General features: G+C 34.6%; 1 protein-coding gene across 1 annotated transcript; it reads left to right on the forward strand.

Annotated features, from left to right (window-relative positions):
• The first annotated feature begins 12,590 nt into the window (after positions 1–12,590).
• LOC116108406 (peroxisomal and mitochondrial division factor 2-like) lies at positions 12,591–13,134 on the forward strand. The gene is made up of 2 exons (XM_031394659.1): positions 12,591–12,611; positions 12,718–13,134. Exons 1-2 carry the CDS (start codon positions 12,591–12,593, stop codon positions 13,132–13,134), a joined length of 438 nt encoding a protein of 145 aa, XP_031250519.1.
• The last annotated feature ends 5,886 nt before the right edge of the window (positions 13,135–19,020 follow it).

Raw genomic sequence — 19,020 nt, forward strand, 5'->3', positions numbered from 1 at the left:
GACAACCCATAAAGAGTTGTTTTCCATGGCCATTTGCTATGGTATTACTCCTGATAGTTGATTGTGTGACAGGTCTGAAAAAGCTAAAGAGGTCATATAACCCAAGGAAGGAGGAATCTCACCTTCAAACTCATTTGAAGCCATGATTAAACAGTTCAAATTTGGAAAGATTGAACTTACATTTGCTGGAATATGATCTTGGAAGTTGTTTTTATATATATTTAGCAAGTAAAGGTCAGGATTAGGAAGTGATGGCAAATGAAAATGCCCTATAAATGAGTTATTTCTTAAGAAAAGCCTTTCCAGTTTTGTATTGTTCTCCAACAATCAAGATGGAAAATTTCCTCCAAAATCGATGTAGGAAAGATCCAGAGGTCGCAATTCATTTTGGTGGATCATGAAGCTAGGAAGTGTTATACTAAGTCCTCCTACTCGACAATCCGAAATACTAAAAGTCATTAGTTGAAACTTTGGAAACCATGTTTGGAAATAAGCTTTCGGGATTAGTTCATTGTCATCACTTAAAATGACCTTGAGGTTTGAGTGGTTTGCAAATGAGTGGAATGAATTTGGGATTTGCAAGTTGTTTTCTGAAAGTGAAAGATATACGAGGGATGTGAGATGAGGAAGGGGAGAGAGGCAATATCTATTAGTTTAGAGCTGGATAAACTAAGGAAAAGGGAGACGGAAGAAAAGGTTATAACTAATTGGTTTTCAATTCATAAGAAAGTGTTACAAAACAAACCAGATTTTAAAGGCAAAAACTTGCCACTGTTACACCAACTCTGTAGGACATTTTTGCAGTCACATTCTTAACCATACACGTAAAACTAATGCTAGTACAAATCATTAAAAGAAAACCTTAATCATCGGCTGCTATTACGTAAAGCCATCACATAAAAGTCTTCAAAAAATCTGCTCGTACATCAACAATCAACTACTAGCAGTCTTCAAGAACTTGGCGCCAAAAATAATCTTTGAATTCCAGCAAAATATCACAAGCTTTAGCACTCCTCCTTGATATTCTTGCTGGAAACTCCAAGTTTGAGTCTCAATTCTTCAAACTTGGATTTACTTAAAGCCTTGGTCATTATATCAGCCACTTGATCCTCTCCCTTGCAATAGATCAGCTTCACTTCATTATGCTGCTCAACTTCCCTCACTGCATGGTATTTGATTTTAATGTGTTTAGTCCAGCCATGGAAAACTGGATTCTTGGCAATAGCAATTGCAAATTGGTTATCACAGGACAACACATTTGCTTCCTTTTGTTCTTGCTTCAAATCCTTCAAAATCTTTCTCAACCAAATTAATTGGTTAACAGCAACAGCAGCAGAAATGTATTCTGCTTATGTTGTGGATTGTGCCACCACTTCTTGCTTCTTAGAAATCCAACTTGTAGCACTTGAGTTTAAGGAAAAAAAAACATAACTTGAGGTGCTCTCCATGTCGTCCAGAGAGCCACCCCAATCATTGTTAGAGAATCCATACAAGTTGAACTCAGCTGATCTCCTATACCATATCCCCAAATCAGCAGACCCTCTAATCTATCTAAGAACCCTTTTTACTGCTTTCAAGTGCAGCTCACTTGGTCCACTCGTGAATGTCGAAAGTAGGTTGGCTGCATACATAATGTCAGGCCTTGTTGCTGTTAAGTACAACAAGCACCCAACCCTACTTCTATATCTGGTTTCATCCACTTTAGCAGCTTCATCTTCTCTACATAATTTTTTATTTTGCACTAGAGGTGTGCTAACTAACTTGCAGTTTTCCATCTCAAATTTCTTGAGTAATTCATGTGCATATTTCCTTTGGGAGATGAAGATACCATTAGGAGATTGATACACTTCCATTCCCAAGAAAAAAGACACTTCTCCCAAATCAGTCATCTCAAACTCATTATGCATCTCAGCTTTAAACTCATTCAACCGAGAGGAGTCACTCCCTGTCACCAAGAGGTCATCAATATAGAGATACAATGGTCATCTCATCACCTACCTTTCTCACATATAGTGTATGCTCATTAGGACTCTTTGCAAACCCTAAATTGATTAGGCACTCATTTATCCTGCTGTACTAGGCCCTAGGTGCCTACTTCAAGCCATACAAGGCCTTCCTAAGAAGATACAACTTATCTTCTTTCCCTTCAACTTCATACCCTTCAGGTTGTTCTACAAAAATTTCTTCATCAAGCCACCTATTTAGGAAGGTAGACTTCACATCTAGTTGGAAAATTTTCCACTTGAATTGGGCTGCAAGTGCTAAGAAGAGCCTTATAGTGTCATGCCTTGCCACATGTGCAAAGGTGTCTGAGAAATCCACACCACATTGCTGGGCATACCCCTTTACCACAAGCCTAGTGTTATGCTTATTAACTGACCCATCTAGATTCAGTTGCTTCTTATACACCCACTTAACTTGAACTACTTTTCTCCCAACTGGTCTGTTCACAATTCCCAGGTTTCATTTTTATCAATCATGCTCAGCTTCTCCTCCATTCTTTTACTTTTGCATCTTCAGAGTAGCAAGTTGGCTTCATCAAAGCCACATTACATCTCTCATAAATTTCTATCAACAATCTTGAACCCCTGACAGGAGCTTCTGCTTTTGAGTCTGAACTATCATCTGAAACTTCCTTACTGTCCAAGGGATCTCCTCCTGGCTCTTGTATTTCTTTGCTTTCTACTTCATTTCTTTCCTAATTCCATGCAGAGGCTTCATCAACTCTTACATCTCTATTGACAAGGAACTTCTTGGTCTTAGGATTATAAATCCTATAAGCCTTGGATAGGCTGCTATATCTCACTAGAATTCATGTCTCTACCTTTTCATCCAATTTGCTTCTTTTGCTTGCTGGAGTATGAGCATAACAAATGCTCCCAAATATCTCCAGATTGTCAACACTTGGCTTCACAATATGCCAAGCTTCAAAAGGTGTCTTGTTATCCAGGGCTTTAGTTGGCAGCATGTTGAGTAGAAACACTGATGTATTCACAGCTTCAGCCCAAAAACACTTAGGAAGGTTCTTCTCATACAACATGCACCTAGACATCTCCATCAAAATCATGTTTTTTCTCTCACTTACACTATTCTATTGTGGTGTGTAACACCTTCTTTTACTTACTAATATACTCAAACACATACATAAATTGTATATGAAAGTTGGTTGGGCCCAAAATTTTTCTTTTATTTATAAACACAATATTTCTTTACATATACAAAAGTAGTCTACACAAGACTTATACACAAGGGACAGTGGTGCCTTTTCTCTCCACTCCGTGACGTCCATCCGACTGCCGCTTACCTATTTCCTGCAAAACATGTAAAAACAACGGGGTGAGCACAAAAAGGCTTAGAAAGTAAATCCTCTACTACTTATCCCCGCAACTTATTCTTGGTTATTTCCTTACTCTAATCTTACTTTTCTTCATTCTTTCTGTTCTTTTTCTTTTCTTTCTAATTCTTCCTATTCTTTCTACTCTTTCTTTCTTTTCTTTCTATTCTTTCTACTCTTACTCATCATGATGAACATCATGGTAATATGCATGAATGCAATGCACTCACAATAATGCATAGAAATGTATTTTCTTTCTTTCTCGTCTATTCTTTTCTTTTCTTTTCTTTTCTTGTATGCTTGAGTTTTCTCATTCTTATTCTTAATCTAGCTTATTCTTTCTCATTCTTATTCTTATGCCAATCGGACTCGGTTGATGCATGGATTCAGAACTCTGGCCATGTGAGTGAGTACAGTCCTCATCTACATGCACTCTTACGGACTGTACAAATTCTTTCTTATTCTTAAGCCACTCAATTAAGGTGGCGTGCATGTAGGACTTTCTTCTTGGTACAACCCTCATCCACATACACTCTTACGGGTCGTATGATTTCTTTCTTCTTCTTATGCCACTCAATTAAGGTGACGTGTATGTGGGACTTTCTTCTTATCACTCATGAGTTCCCCCATCACAACAACCTATTCTTTCATTTTTCTCTAGCACTCTCTTTCTTAAATTCTTTAGTGCTATTTCTTTCTTTCTCTTTATTATTAGCATTCTTTATTCTTTCTTACTCATGCATATGCAAAGATATACATGTGGATGGTATATGCTTATGTTTCTTTCTTTCGTTCAATCATATAATGCAAATATGCAATGTTGCACAAAAATAAGTTCTCTACTCATGCATATGCTTCTCTCAAGCATTTTATCAAACAATAAGCATGCATAATTAGACTATACTTTAACTATAGTTCTATTTCTTTCTTGCAATATGGAGTAAAACTCCTCCATAATAATTCTAAACCTGTCAAGGGAAGGCACTTCAAAAATCTCTACTCAATTTCTTCTCAAATTTAGCCAAACTTCCATTGGCCATCCCAACCTTGACTCTACTTCTCATGGCTCAAAACAACCATTCATCAACCCAACAACTCATCCACAATTACAAACTTAGCAATCAATCTCACAATTATAAGTATATAAATACAAATCAAGTCATATAAATACACATCAACTCATTTGACTGCTTAAATCTTAACTTGGGTTGGATTTACTTACCTTTTTCTTGAATTCTTCCACAAAAGCTCTCTAACTTGTTGGACTTGCTTCTTCTCTTAATTCCTAAACATAAACTAATAAGAACTCAACACTTACTCAACTTAAATTTATACTAGAGCATGAATCCTTGCCTCTTGATGCTTAGGAACAATTCTCTATCAAGATCCAACTAAAAGCCCTCAAAAAAATACTTGGAAGATTGAGTGAAGAGTTGGGAGGAAATGGAGAATGAAGAGGCGGTGGAACTGAGGAAAATGAGGAGATTTAGAAGACTAACCCTTAATATCTCATAAACTAAGCCTTTTTTCCCATTTTACCCTTCCACTTTCTTGAAAGTTCCATCCTTATCCTTTAATTCTTTACACTTGCACCCCCATTCTAAAACATTCTCCATGAAATTTCCTTGTAATTCACTCCCCACTTTGCTTTCTAATTAGGGGTAGAATGGTCACTTTACCCTTATGAAAAAAAATTTTGAAACTTCACTAGAATAATCTGCCGGTTATTCGCCCTGGCAAAGTTTCTTTCTTCGCCCCGGCGAAGAAATACAGGGCGTACGTCGCCGTGGCGATGCTTTTTCTTCACCGCGGTGAAGTCTGCATTCCCAAAATTCCGCAAGACTTCACCAAAATCAGGGCATCCAAACCATTCTAACAACTTAATTAACATTTCCATTTAACTTAGGCCAATAAATAAAATTTAAAAGCAAATGAACATGAGTCAAAGATGTACCTTAAAGTGGATGTTACAATTCTCCCCCTTTTAAAAGAATTTCATCCCCGAAATTCACACGAACAACTCCAGGTGACGGTTCTGCATTTCTTATTCTGCCTCTCAAGTAGCTTCTTCAACTTTGTGGTTTCTCCAGAGGATTTTCACTAACGAGATACTCTTGTTTCGGAGCTCTTTAATCTTTTTGTCCAATATCTGAACTAAGCGCTCCTCAAACACAAGATTCTCTTCAAAGTTCACATCCTCTATACTCAGAATATGGGAGGGATCACTTACATACTTTCGAAGCATCGAGACATAAAACACATTGTGAACTTTGCCCATGCTAGGTGGTAGTGCTAATCGGTAGGCTACTTTGCCCACTCGTTGCAACACTTTAAATGGACCAATGTACCTCAGTGCTAACTACCCTTTGCTACCAAAACGCATTACCTGTTTGTAAGGGGAAACTTTCAGAAAAACTTTGTCACCCATTTCAAACTCTACATCTTTTTCTCTTCAAGTCGGCATAACCTTTCTGTCGATCTTGGGCTTGCTTCATACGATTTCTGATCAACTTGACATCATTGATCATTCTCTGAGTTACTTCGAGCCCAAGAGCTGAACTCAACTGATCTTTCTCACCTATCTCGTCCCAACATAGTGGAGATCTACACCGTCTATCGTACAAAGCCTCGTAAGACGCCATCTTAATTGTAGACTGGTAGCTATTATTTTAAGCAAACTCAACCAAACTGATCTGGGACAAATCCTTTGAGTCTTCCAGTGAGGAGATTTTTGCCAGAAATCTCTTTGGCAAACTGAATAAGACTTTTTCCACTATTCTTTTTTCAGTCAGCTCTTCACCCAACAGCCTTATCTTATTCACAACATTCATTAGCCTGTCCACATACTCTTTAATAGACTCAACTTCTTACATCTTTAACATCTCAAATTCTCTCCTCAATTTGAGGACTTGCATGTTACGGGTCTAGCTACTTTCTCCAAACTCCTCCTTGAGCTTATCTCAAGCTTCTTTGGGAGTTTCACATGCCATGATCCTTGTGAATACCTGGTCAGTGACGGTTGAGTGAATACATGACAAGGCTCTAGGTGCCTTGGCTATCTCTTCCTCATGTATCCTTATCTAGTTCAAAGTTGGGTTTGCTCCAAGTTGAGGTAGTTGTCTCTCTTCTTTCACATACTTCCATAGCTCATGACCTCTCAAATAAGTCTTCATTTTGACAACCCAAATATGGAATTGATCACCATTGAAGACCGGAGGTGAAAGTGAAGTTGGAGCTGAAGCCATGAAGCATATTTATAGAAGATGTTCAGAAGGAAATTTTTAAGCAGATTTTGGTCCTATGAATCAGATAGCTCTAATACCAATTGTTAGTTTAGAGCTAGATAAACTAAGGAAAAGAGAGAAGGAAGAGAAGGTTATTACTAATTGGTTTTCAATTAATACGAAAGTGTTACAAAACAAACCAGATTTTAAAGGCAAAAACTTGTCATTGTTACACCAACTTTGCAGGACATTTCTGCAATCACATTCTTAACCATACATGTAAAACTAATGCTAGTACAAAATAATAAAAGAAAGCCTTAATCATGTTATTACCTAAAGCCATCACATAAAAGTCCTCAAAAAATCTGCTCCTACATCAACAATCAACTACCAGTAGTCTTCAAGAACTTGGCGCCAAAAATAATCTTTGAATTCTAGCAAAATATCACAAGCTTTAACAATATCTCAAGTGAAGTGATTGTTGGAGAGATCCAATAGCTTAAGAGATGTCATGTTAAACGTTAAGGAATCATCCCCTCCAGTTGATTTCTACTGAGATCTAGCTATTTCAGGTTCGTCAAATTGCACCAGCCTGTTCAACAAATTAATCAAGATAAAGAAAGCATGATATTAATTGCATAATTGTGAAGAAAGTGGAGAGATGAAAACTATAAAGTTACCTAATTTTGCTGGTAAAGTGGTAATACTTTGTAGTGTAGAACTCGAAGACAGAAATTTAAGAGAAGATAGTGTTCCCATGCTTTGAAGAAAGGTCTTCTCGAGAGGATTTTTATCCTTGTAAAGCGTCTCCAAATTGCTCAAATTATGCATATCTACGTTAAAAGAACTGTGAAAACCAATGAAGCTATATATATAGAATACACTATTCAATAAATAAATAATTAGAGAGGGATAAGTTTCATATTAAACACTACATACAAAGAGGCATGTATATATTAAAAATACTAGTAAAATGCATTGATCCTCTCAATTGGTTGTCAACTAGATTTAGAGACTTGAGAGATGGAAACCACTCAAAATCTGGAAACTAGTATTAATCTCCGTTGATGCGTGATTTTGACACCAACGACCTTGCACATGCAAAGTGCTAAAAAAGTCTTAGAAATTACACGTGAATGATTATGAGAGTTGATTATGGTGCAGAGATTATATATGTTTGCAGAAACATAAATAATAGATTGACAAGAGGGATTTTTATAGTGGTTTGGATGCTTAAAGCAAATACTACATCCATTGTTATTTTATTATTCTTTGACTATTTTTCTGATATTGCCTGTACGACATACAAAAATGGAGAACTGTTTTATTTATGGAGAAAAAATATTGGTTGAAGCTCTCGTTTGTGCCTAACTTAGAGCTGGTCAAGGACCAGTCCCAAGCAGGCCCAGGCCTGGGCCCGTTTAGGACTGGTCCTTTTGGGACTAGTCCCAAATGGGACCAATTGCTCATGGGCCTAGGACTAGTCACTAGCCCATGAGCAATTTTAGGACCCGGACCAGTCCCTAATCTTTTTTTTATATTTTACGGGCGAAACGAAATTTTGTAGGGGGTTTTTAGTATTTTCAGGGGTAGATTAGTAAGTTTCTAAAAGTTTAATTAATTTTAAAAAATAATTAATTAATTAATTAATTAATAGTTAATTTTAACATAAATGTAATATTCACATTTCGCACATTCATGCTTCACAAAAGAACAATTAAATAATTTTTTTTTTATTAAATTATTCATCTTCATCGTCAACAATATTTACATTATTCAAATCTGTATTCCTAAAGAGTTTGAGTAGTTCGGGATCTTCAGGGTGTTGTTGTAGTCTTCTTTCTACATGAGTCCAATCCCATAAATACGTTATCACTTCAATCATCTCATTGGTTAAAGAACATCTTCTGTCTTCAACAATTCGGCCACTCGTTGAAAATGTTGACTCAGATGCAATTGTAGAAACCGGCGCATATAAAATGTCACGTTCCATTTGGCCTTCAATCGGGAATCAACTTTCATGTTGGTTCTACCATTGAAGAATATTCATGCCACTTTCTCCTTCATCATCATAAAGGACAGGTCCACTTGTAGGTAGCGATTCAAGTCATTTGGTCCATGTATGTACGAGCTGGAGCTGCTATTTTCGCCATGTTCCATATACGTCAACTTGCTCGATCCTTGACGGAGGTCTACATCAGGGTACTGATCGTCTCTCTTGAACATTCCACTTCCACTTCCATTGTACCTGTTCTCATAAAAAGAAAAAAGGCTATCCAATTTTTGTTTAAAGTCAGTCAAATAAGACGTATAATCATGTCCTAAATGTTGGCCTAACTCAGTAATTATACAGTTAACTACGTGTAATTTAAACCTAGGATCTACAACAAGGCCTAATCCATATAAGAATGGAATATCTAACCAATATTTCTCATATTTTTCTTCCATCTTTAAAACAATTTCCCTTAAAACGTTATTATATCTATATTTAGCAAAAATTTTAGCAATTTGAAGTGAAATATCTAACACTAAATTAGTAGTTGGATAATAAATACCACTTAATGTATCAGTAGAATCATAAAAAAAATTTAAGAAATGAATAAAAAAGTTCACAAACCACCCAATTATCATAGCTGACAACTTCCTCTGGATAATGCTTTCGGTTGACGAAATCTGTAATTTGTTTTGCGGTTGGCAAAGCTTTTTCCAACATCAAGTAGGTGGAGTTCCAATGGATAGGCATGTCCGTACATAACTTCAAAGGTCGAACCGGTGGGTCCTCTTGCTTACAATATTTGATGTACTCCTGTCATCTTTTATTGCTACCGCCGATGATAAATCCGATAGCCGCGTGCACCCTCTCCATCTTCGAACGTAGAGCATCTAAACCTACTTTAACTATCAAATTGATGATGTGGCAAGCACATCTCTAGTGAAAAAATTTGCCTTCACCACGCGGATCCAATCTCTTTTCAAATAAAGAGATTGTTGTGGTGTTAGCAGCTGCATTATCAAGCGTTAGTGCTACAACTCTATCAGTTAATAAATATTCTTGCAAAACTTCAAGAATTGTAAAATAAATAGTTTCAGCACTATTTTTTTTTTTTTTTCATATAATGGTTTAAGACCCATCAATTTTTGTTGTAAACCCTAATTATGATCTAAGAACTGTATTGTGACAGTTAAAAGATCGGTTTTTTATCTACAAGCCCATATGTCTGATGTAAGTGCAATAGATATATTCCTAAAATTTTGAAATTCGTTTTTAAGTTTATTATTTATTTTGTTAAAAAGTTTTAGTATATCTCTTATACTTATACTTCTACTAACAGGGGTATATGCTGGACAAAGTGCAGTTTTAATTATGTGAATAAAATAAGGATTTTCAGATAAACAAATTGGAGAGCCCATAGCAACTATGAATCTTGCTATTTCCTCTCATGCAACATGTGCATTGTATTGCCATGTTGAGAGAGTTAAGGATTGTAGATTAAAATTAAGTTGGCTTTGAATTTGTCTACCTAATCTGGTTGAAAATGTACAGGGCAACTGCATTATTTGGGGGTGCTTCTTCTCCATGTGTCGTCGCATCGTCGAAGTCCCCTTCTCAACGCCAATAATGGTTCCACAAAAATTACATATCCCACACGATTCTTCCCCCTCCTCATTTGTCTTTGGCTGTTTTGATTTGGTGAAGTGTCGCCATACATCGGACACCACCCTCTTTGACGGTCGGGGGGGTTGGGCTATGCCCGTGCCCGTTGACTCGCAACTCACATATGTTTGGCTACACCTCCTCCCGATCGAATGTGGTTGTGGAATTGCAGTTGCTGCCTCTGGAGGAAAGGGTGAAAATTGATTGAACCCTTCCATTTCTTCGGTGGATGGAACGTAAAACTAATTTGGGGATAATCCTCCGAATGCATCATTTCGGGAATCCATTATGAATTTATGATAAAATAATAAATAATTGAAATGAAAAGAAATTAAATAATAATATGAATAAGAGATGATATTGAAAAATAGAAAAAATTGAATAATATAAATAAATAAATAAATAAATTAGATGAATAAATTATAAAATATAAATATAAATATAAATTGAATGAGAATTTGATTGGAGATTTGGAGTTGAGAGATTGAGAGAATGAGAGATTGAGTGGTGTGGAAAAAATGAAAGATTTTAGGACCATTGGCTACTGCCAACGGTCATGTGACTGTTGGCTGCTGCCAACAGTTATAAAGAAAGTTCTTTTTTTTTTAATATAAATTTTGTAAAATTTCTTTTTAACCCTTATAATTTATGTTTATTTCAAAATTTATAATGGGTTTTAGTAATTGTACAAAGGACTAAAACGAAAAAGTGTAAAAAAATTTGGGCCTAGGCTGGGCCTTAGAGGAGGGCCCAGTGGAGGGATCGGGCCCTCCTCCTTAGGCTTGGTCCCATTTTGGGACCAAGCCTCCTAGGACCGAGTTTTTGGACTGGGTTTTTGGACCTAGTCCCAAATGCCCACCTCTAGCCTATCTCTCATATGCCCAACCCCATTTTTCGTGAAAAGAGATGTTCATTTATACCTTTGAGGTCAATGTAATGAACGCTTTTGCAAATTGCTTTGACATGTGGGAACCATTCCCTAATCCTTATATTAAAATGAGACAGGATTGATATAAAATATCTCTTTGAGGCGGTTTGGTTTTACAGGTAATACCACTTTATCTTTGAGTGCTTCTTAAATTCTAATTAGTGGTGCTGACATCAGTGTGTATTTTTGGCACAACAATCTTGTTGAACTTATTAGAACTCAAGTCAAGGACCATCAATTTGAGCGACCTTGATGATAGTCTCTTGGTACCTGCAATAAATTTTTTTTTTAAATGGATATAAAGTATTTAATGTTTTCTTTCGTAAAAACTTACAAACTGCTATAAATAAAATAAGCAAATTATAATTGTTTACCTTCAAAACCAACTATTGAATTGCTTCCTAAATCAAGACTCTCGAGATCATCAAAGGCAAACAAATAAGAGAAATTTAAATACCAATTGCTTCCACGAAGACCTGTCATAATATTAAGAGAGAGTTTGGTGATTCGGGCGGTGTTGTTATTGCACTCAACCCTTTCCCATTTACAACAGTCAGAGCTTCCCTCAACCCAGGTTTCTGGTGCAAAAGGATCCATGAACCAAGATCTGAGTTGCAAGATTGCAGACCTCTCTTTTGCCAAACACCCATCGCATGATGACCAACTCTTTAATAAAACCACCAACACTAACACTACCATCTTTAGCCTTCTCCCCATCTTAACTTAAGTTTCCGATTTGGCAACAAACCCACCACAAGCATTTATAGGGAGATCACAATTACAAGAAATTTCCCTATAATATAAAAAATTAAATAGATAAATAGATAATACTCGTCAAGTTCAAGCAGGCTGATTTGGTTTTCAATCTACTGATTGTCCTTATTAAAATAACAATAATGCTACGGACACCGGCATTTTTATACCGAAATCTTGTATCGGCCTATGTGTCCCGTGATTCACACCAGTAAACCAGACACGTTTCACGTTATTAAATTTTTTTCTAGTGAACGGTCGTTCACTTACATGGACTCCTGTCCATATTATATGGACAGGGGGTCCATTTACTACGGACAGGCATCCCCATTTAAAAGACGTCCGTCCATCAGTAAAATAGAATAAATAAATATAAATAAAATTAAGAGACGACCGTCCATAACTTGGGGACGGCCGTCCCAAAAAATGGACGCCTATCCAATATTTTAATAATAAAATTTTATTAAACAAAATTAATGGACGGGCGTGCATATTAACAATGCTTTTAAAAAATAAAAATAAAAAATTGGACGCCAGTCCACAAGGAATGGACGGTCGTCTCTCATGTGCCATCAGTTTGTAGATGCTCTCAACCTTCTTTGTATACTCATCTGTCAGATTCTGCGTAAAGAAAAGGGATGCTAATAACTTAGAACCCACTAGGACGGTGTTATCTGATAAAAGAGAAATTACAGAATGAGAGATACAACAAAGAGAGTCAGGATTCCTGAAGATTTTTGACAGCATCTAGGGAAGCAAGGTGGTTTCTGACAGCATTTTTGAGAAAGAAATTGATAAAAGAAAAATTACAAATTTTTGACAGCATCTAGGGGATGAGGCGAGTGCTGAGGTGGTAGAGTTGAAGAAGAGTCTAGGAGAGAAGGGAGTGAAATTGGAGGGATTAGAGAAAGAAATTGATGGGTTGAAGAATGAGAAAGTTGATAGTGAGAAGAAAGTGAGGGAGTTGGAAAGAAAAGTTGGGACTTTGGAAGTGAGGGAATTGGAAGAGAAGAGTAAAAGCATGAGAGTTGAAGAGGAAATGAGGGAAAAAATTGATGACAAAGCGAGGGAAATTAGTGGGTTTAAGAAGAAAGTTAATCTTTTGGAGTCTGAATTGGATAAGTGGATGGTTGAGAAGAAGTCAGTGGAGGGAAGTTTGAAGGAATCAGAGAGCAAATCCAAGGAAATGGAGGCCAAGATTACTGAGTTGGAGAAAGAGATTGATGAGGCGAAGACGTGATTAGTGGACTCAAGGAGAAGATAACTTCCAATTTTGATTAAGGGACGGCCGTCCAAAAATGATGAACCGCTGTCCCTTTATTTTATTTAAAATTTTATTTTTTTAAGTATGGACGGACGTCCACACGTTAGGGACGTCTGTCCACAATTTAGGGACAGACGTCTAATATTTTTTTATTTTTTTATATTTACATTATAGACGGACATCCCTTATTTGCAGGCGTTCATCCAAAATTTAGGGACGATCGTCCATAATTAATGAACCGTAGTCCCTAAATTTTTTTTAATTTTTTAAAACCATTAATAATGGACAGACGTCCTTTAAATATGGACATCTATCCATAGTAAATGGACCCCTGTTTATATAATATGGACGGAAGTCCATAATAAGTGAATGGCCGTCCATAGTTAATGAACGACCGTTCACTAAAAAAAAAAAAATTAATAATGTGAAACATGTCTGATTTACTGGTATTAATCACAAAACATGTAGGCCGATATAAGATTTCGTAAAAGTAGCCGTAGCATTATTGTTAAAATAAATGTCATACTTTTCCACAACATATATATATATATATATATATATTACATCCCTAAACCCTAAACCCTAAACCTGATCAGTGTGAAACTGTGAATACATGACTTCCTTTCTTTTTAATTTATTTTGATCGGTGTGAATACATGACTTTCCTTTCTTTTTAATTTATTTTGATCAGTGTAAATACAATAATACATGGCTTTCTTTCCTTTCAATTTTCAAGTTTGAAATTCTGATTCGCTATAATTTAATTGCATTTAATAGCAGATCTGTCTGTTACTTGACATATGTCTTGCGTTGGACAACACTTTGACTCAGCATCTACGTTGGACTTATATTTATTTATACAGTCAACATTAATAGCATGCAGTTGACGAAGATGTAGCTCCTTGTAGCAAAGCAATAACAACAAATAATTAAAAAAAATAGATATTCTAGTCAAAGAAAAAAGAACCCCAGTAAGGACGCTGCTTTCAAACTTGCAACTTTTTATTTAGAGTTCGTTTGCCTTAGTATAAACAGGACAAATCTACAATCTAGCCGGCCATCAAGAACTACTTTGGTATTTTGTACAGAGCGCCATTGCTGGACTTCAAGGACCAGAGACAATTTACTTTGCGGAGATTTGTTTTTTAGTAGTGTTTGCAGATCACGAGTTTGAAATTGGACAACCAAGCAAATAATGAACTGCTTAAGAAAGCTGACAATGATGAAAAAACTGTTATGAATTTGTTAAAGTAGTCCTTGACGTGGGTCCTTAGAATTCAGTTGTGCAGACGTAGTCTTTAGGCATTTTAATAGTGTTTGCAGATCATGAGTTAGCGGTCAAAGTTGTTGCTACTTTTTAGTCCATTTTTCGTTGATGTATTGCTTATTAATTAATTGAATATGTGACACTCTGTTTTTGACCTTTATTAAGTGTTTTGTCTTTGTGCCTTTTTGTTTTTAGTCTTCAATTTGTGACAGAAACTTGAAGGAAAGGATGGAAGATGTAAACTTCATTACTTGTATCAAAGAAAAACGTATAGGCTTGCAGAAATGAACACTACACAAGAGTATAATATAAATTTAATGAATTATCCCATATAAGAGTAGCAAACATTTTCAAAAACAATGGCTAAAAATTCGATGACTGGCACAAAACAGTTTAGTAAATTGTGAAAATAAAGAAGATGGTCAATTGCAAGTTATGAACTTGTACAATTAAAATTATGATGTGAACCAGATTTGTCGAAACTTAAGTTACAGTTACAAAAGTTCTTACTAAAAAAATTAAAAAAAACAAAAAAAAACGAAAGAATAAAAAGAAGCTACCTAGCTAGTGTTTTACTAGTAAAAAGTTACAATAATATATTAGCATTATATATATACAAAGTGCTTATATATATATATATATATTTATTTATTTATTTATTTATTTATTTATTTNAGGATCAAACCGATGAAGTCCACACGAAGACAATCGCAAGGAACTAAAGAGGGATTTGCTAGATCCTCTTTAGCCTTAAGAACAAAGAAGAAAAATCAAAAGAATTTGATTTCAAAGCAAATAAGCAATGTGGCATGGGAGAGAGTGTTTTGGGGTTATGTGTTTTTCTTTCTCAATCAAAGAAATTAATTAATTAATTAAAAATCAATCATATAAATACCTATATTAATTTTAATATTTGAAAATCAATCATATATTATACAAGAACAAATTATAATTGTGTAAGTATTTTATGAAACTATATACAAATAGGTAATAAATAAAACTATATTAAATATAATAAATCATTATAAATATTTGTAATACATAATAAATATGTTATATATGTATAATGTATCATTTGATATACATAATATATATGTTATATCTATATAATGTATCATTTGATATATATATATATATAGAGTGTGTGTGTGTGTGTGTGTGTGTGTGTTTATTATATATTATATATAATATGTTAATACTATGAAACAAAAATTATGCATTCGACATTATATATTATACATTGTACAGTATACATTATACATTATATATGGTATATATATGTATAATGTATATAATTATATACCATATATATGTTATATATTATACATAATATGCTATTATCTATAATCATATATTAATACATAATATATATGTTATATATGGATAATATATCATTTGATATTTTGATTGATTTTAATAAATCAATAAATTTTTTTTTTTCCTCAATGAATCATTATTTCAATTATATTACATAATTGTCCTTGTTATATTATGGCAGCTATTTATTTAGAATTTATTGTAATATATATGGTATTTATTTATTTAGAATTTATTATAATACATTATATATTATGCATTATAATACATTATAATATATATATAATGTTATGTATTATTTAGAATATTAATGAGACATTATAATATATATGGTGTAGTTTATTTAGAATTTATAATAATACATTATATATTATACATTATACATAATATGCTACTATCCGTAATCATAATATTATATGTTAATACTTAATACAATAATACATAATATTATATTGTTAATACATAATATATTTATATATATGCTTAATGTATCATAATTATCATTTTGATAATTTGATTCATTATAATCATTAATCAGGGGCAGATCCATTACTTGTTGAGGGTGGACATTTTAACAAAAAAATACTAATGTCTACAATTTCTGGATTTTGGCCTACCGTAGCAGAAATATTAATGTGTAATTAGTTTTTGTTTTGGCCCACCCTAACAGAAATTTCTGGATCCGCTATTGATTATAATAAATCCATAAATCATTATAAAATTTTTTTAATCATTATAAATAAAGTCCTTGTGGACCTTGTCCTTCATTTAGATTAAATGATTTAATAATTATTTCAAATTTTCAATTCCATACTTCCATTATGTAATTACCATTTGCCCTTGTTATATTTTATAATAACTGTTTTGCCCTTCATTTACAAACACAAATTATGCCCAACTCGATCCACAACTCAACTCAACTCACGATGGAATAAAGGATTCAAAGTTTGAAATTTGAAACCCTAAATCCCTTATCTAGTTAAAACACTGCCGCTTGGTCCACCTCTTCATCGTCAAACCTTCATCGGAATATCATTGCCTCTTCGCCAATTCCGACCTTCACAATTCATCGGTGGCTCTTCGCCTCTTCGCCTCTTCTTTCTCCGCCCCCTTTGTGTCATGATTCAAGAAAAAGAGGTTTGTTTTCTTTTAAAGTTTCGGGCTTTCATTAGTTTTGGTTCGTATGATTGAAGATTTTATGTAGGGTTTAAGGGTTTACATTGATTGAGTTATGATCCAAGCTTGTTTTCGTATTTGCCGTTTAGATTGATTGATTGAGTTATGCTTGAAGATTTTATGTGGGGTTTAAGGGTTTAGATTGATTGAGTTATGATTGAAGATTTTATGTGGGGTTTAAGGGTTTAGATTGGTTCGTGTGATTGAAGATTTTATGTGCTTGAAGATTTTGTATTTGTAGTTTATGTTTGCACCTGTTGTGCAGTGTGCAAAGTGTAAACTGTACTGCAATTCGCACAAGCAAACTGCACTATAGTTTATGTTTGCACCTACTGTGCAGTTTGGTTGTGCAAAGTGCAAACTGCACTGCAGTTTGCTTTTGCATCTACTGTGCAGTTTGCTTATAACAGGTTTATTTCTCCATATTTTAATTGTATGCAATTTAATATGGTTTAGATTTTTTTTTTTTTTTTAGGTGTGTAATAATTTAAAATTTGTCTACAGGTTGTTTGTGGGCTGCACATGGAAATGAAATGTTAGTTGTTGTCTGTTGTGGTCTAGCCGTCTTGATGTTACTCTTGAATGTTGAATCTTGATAGTGTGATGTATTGAATCTATTGATGTGGATTTTGGGGGTCTTTTTGGAAGTTTGGCTCCTTATGTTTTGAATCTTTTGATTATAACTATGTCATATAGTGTAATATATTATCAATTTAGTATGATGGTCTTTATGTTTAATATGTACATTATAGATTTAATTTCTTTTTGGATGGTATATTATAATTTGGAGAAAATTATAATGAGGCAGGATCAAGGAGACAAAAGACAAAACCCCCAAATGGGGAATTCGAGGATTCCCCAAATTCCCCATTTGGGGATCGGCCTTAATTCGGGGATTCCCCGAATTCCCCGTTTAGGCTACGAGCCGGGACCAGGGAATCCCCTTAGGCTTTCGGGCCGGCCTGTGCCCATCCCTAAAGAAATGGATGGTGTAAAAGAGAAAACGTAGTAAGTCTGTTAAATACAAGGTTGTTAAGTACAAGGCTGTTAAGCCTCCGTTATATTTCTGTTATGGTTCTGTTAAAATACTATTAATAGCAGTTAGAGTTCTGTTTCTCTGTTCTGTATATAAGCACATCAGCTGTACCATTTGTTCTTAAAGCAACAAATAATCAGAAGAAGAAGTTTCCAAAATTTTTTTCTTTTCTCTCGTTCTTAATTGTCTCTTTTCATGGTATTAGAGTCATTAACAAATGTCAACAATGGCTGAAATTCCTGCTTTCTCTACTTCTTCTAAAAAGTCAAATGATAATTCAGGTTCCAAACGTGCACTTGAATCCGTTATTTTCACAAATTCTCACACAATGTCCTCATCAACCCTTCCAGTAATTTCGCCCAAATTAACAAGAGAGAACCATTGATTTTGCAAATCACATATTCTATTTATCACCGGTTCACAAGATTTAGAAGAACATCTCACTGGATTAAGCTCCTATCCAACTCAGTTTATTAGAGTACAATCAGACGGTCCAAACTCAAACTGATTACAAAACCTAATTCAGATTATGCTCTTTGGAAAAGGGTTGACAAGCTCCTAGTAAGTTGGCTACTTGCTTCGATATCTGAATCTATGTTCACTGTGATTTCTAAATGTCAATATTCTGCCAATATGTGGTGTACTCTAGAAAAGGAATTTCTTACTGAGTCTAAAGCAAAAACATCAGATGTTAGGAATTTATTATAGAATACTAAGAAGGATAACTTGAACATGCATGATTACTTTATGAAAATGAAAAGCTTTGCTGAAAGCTTATTAGCTAGTGGAGTAGTTGTTATGAATGAAGAAATGCTGAATTATGTCTTAGATGGACTTGATTCGAAGTATGATGCTACAGTTGTAAATATAACCACTAGGTTATAGTCAAAGTTGGATCCTCTGTCTGTCCAAGAAGCTCAAATTATCCTACAAAAGTTTGAGCTCAGAATAGAAAAAGAAAATGTAGTGATGAATTGTGTTATTAACTCTAAATTTCATGGAAGCTTAGTTCACATTGCAAACTTGTCACCTGATGCAGTGAACAAGGAAACACAATCTGAACAAT

This window comes from Pistacia vera, unplaced genomic scaffold (assembly GCF_008641045.1).
Source record: "Pistacia vera cultivar Batoury unplaced genomic scaffold, PisVer_v2 Contig563, whole genome shotgun sequence".
In the NCBI taxonomy this organism is placed as follows: Eukaryota; Viridiplantae; Streptophyta; class Magnoliopsida; order Sapindales; family Anacardiaceae; genus Pistacia; species Pistacia vera.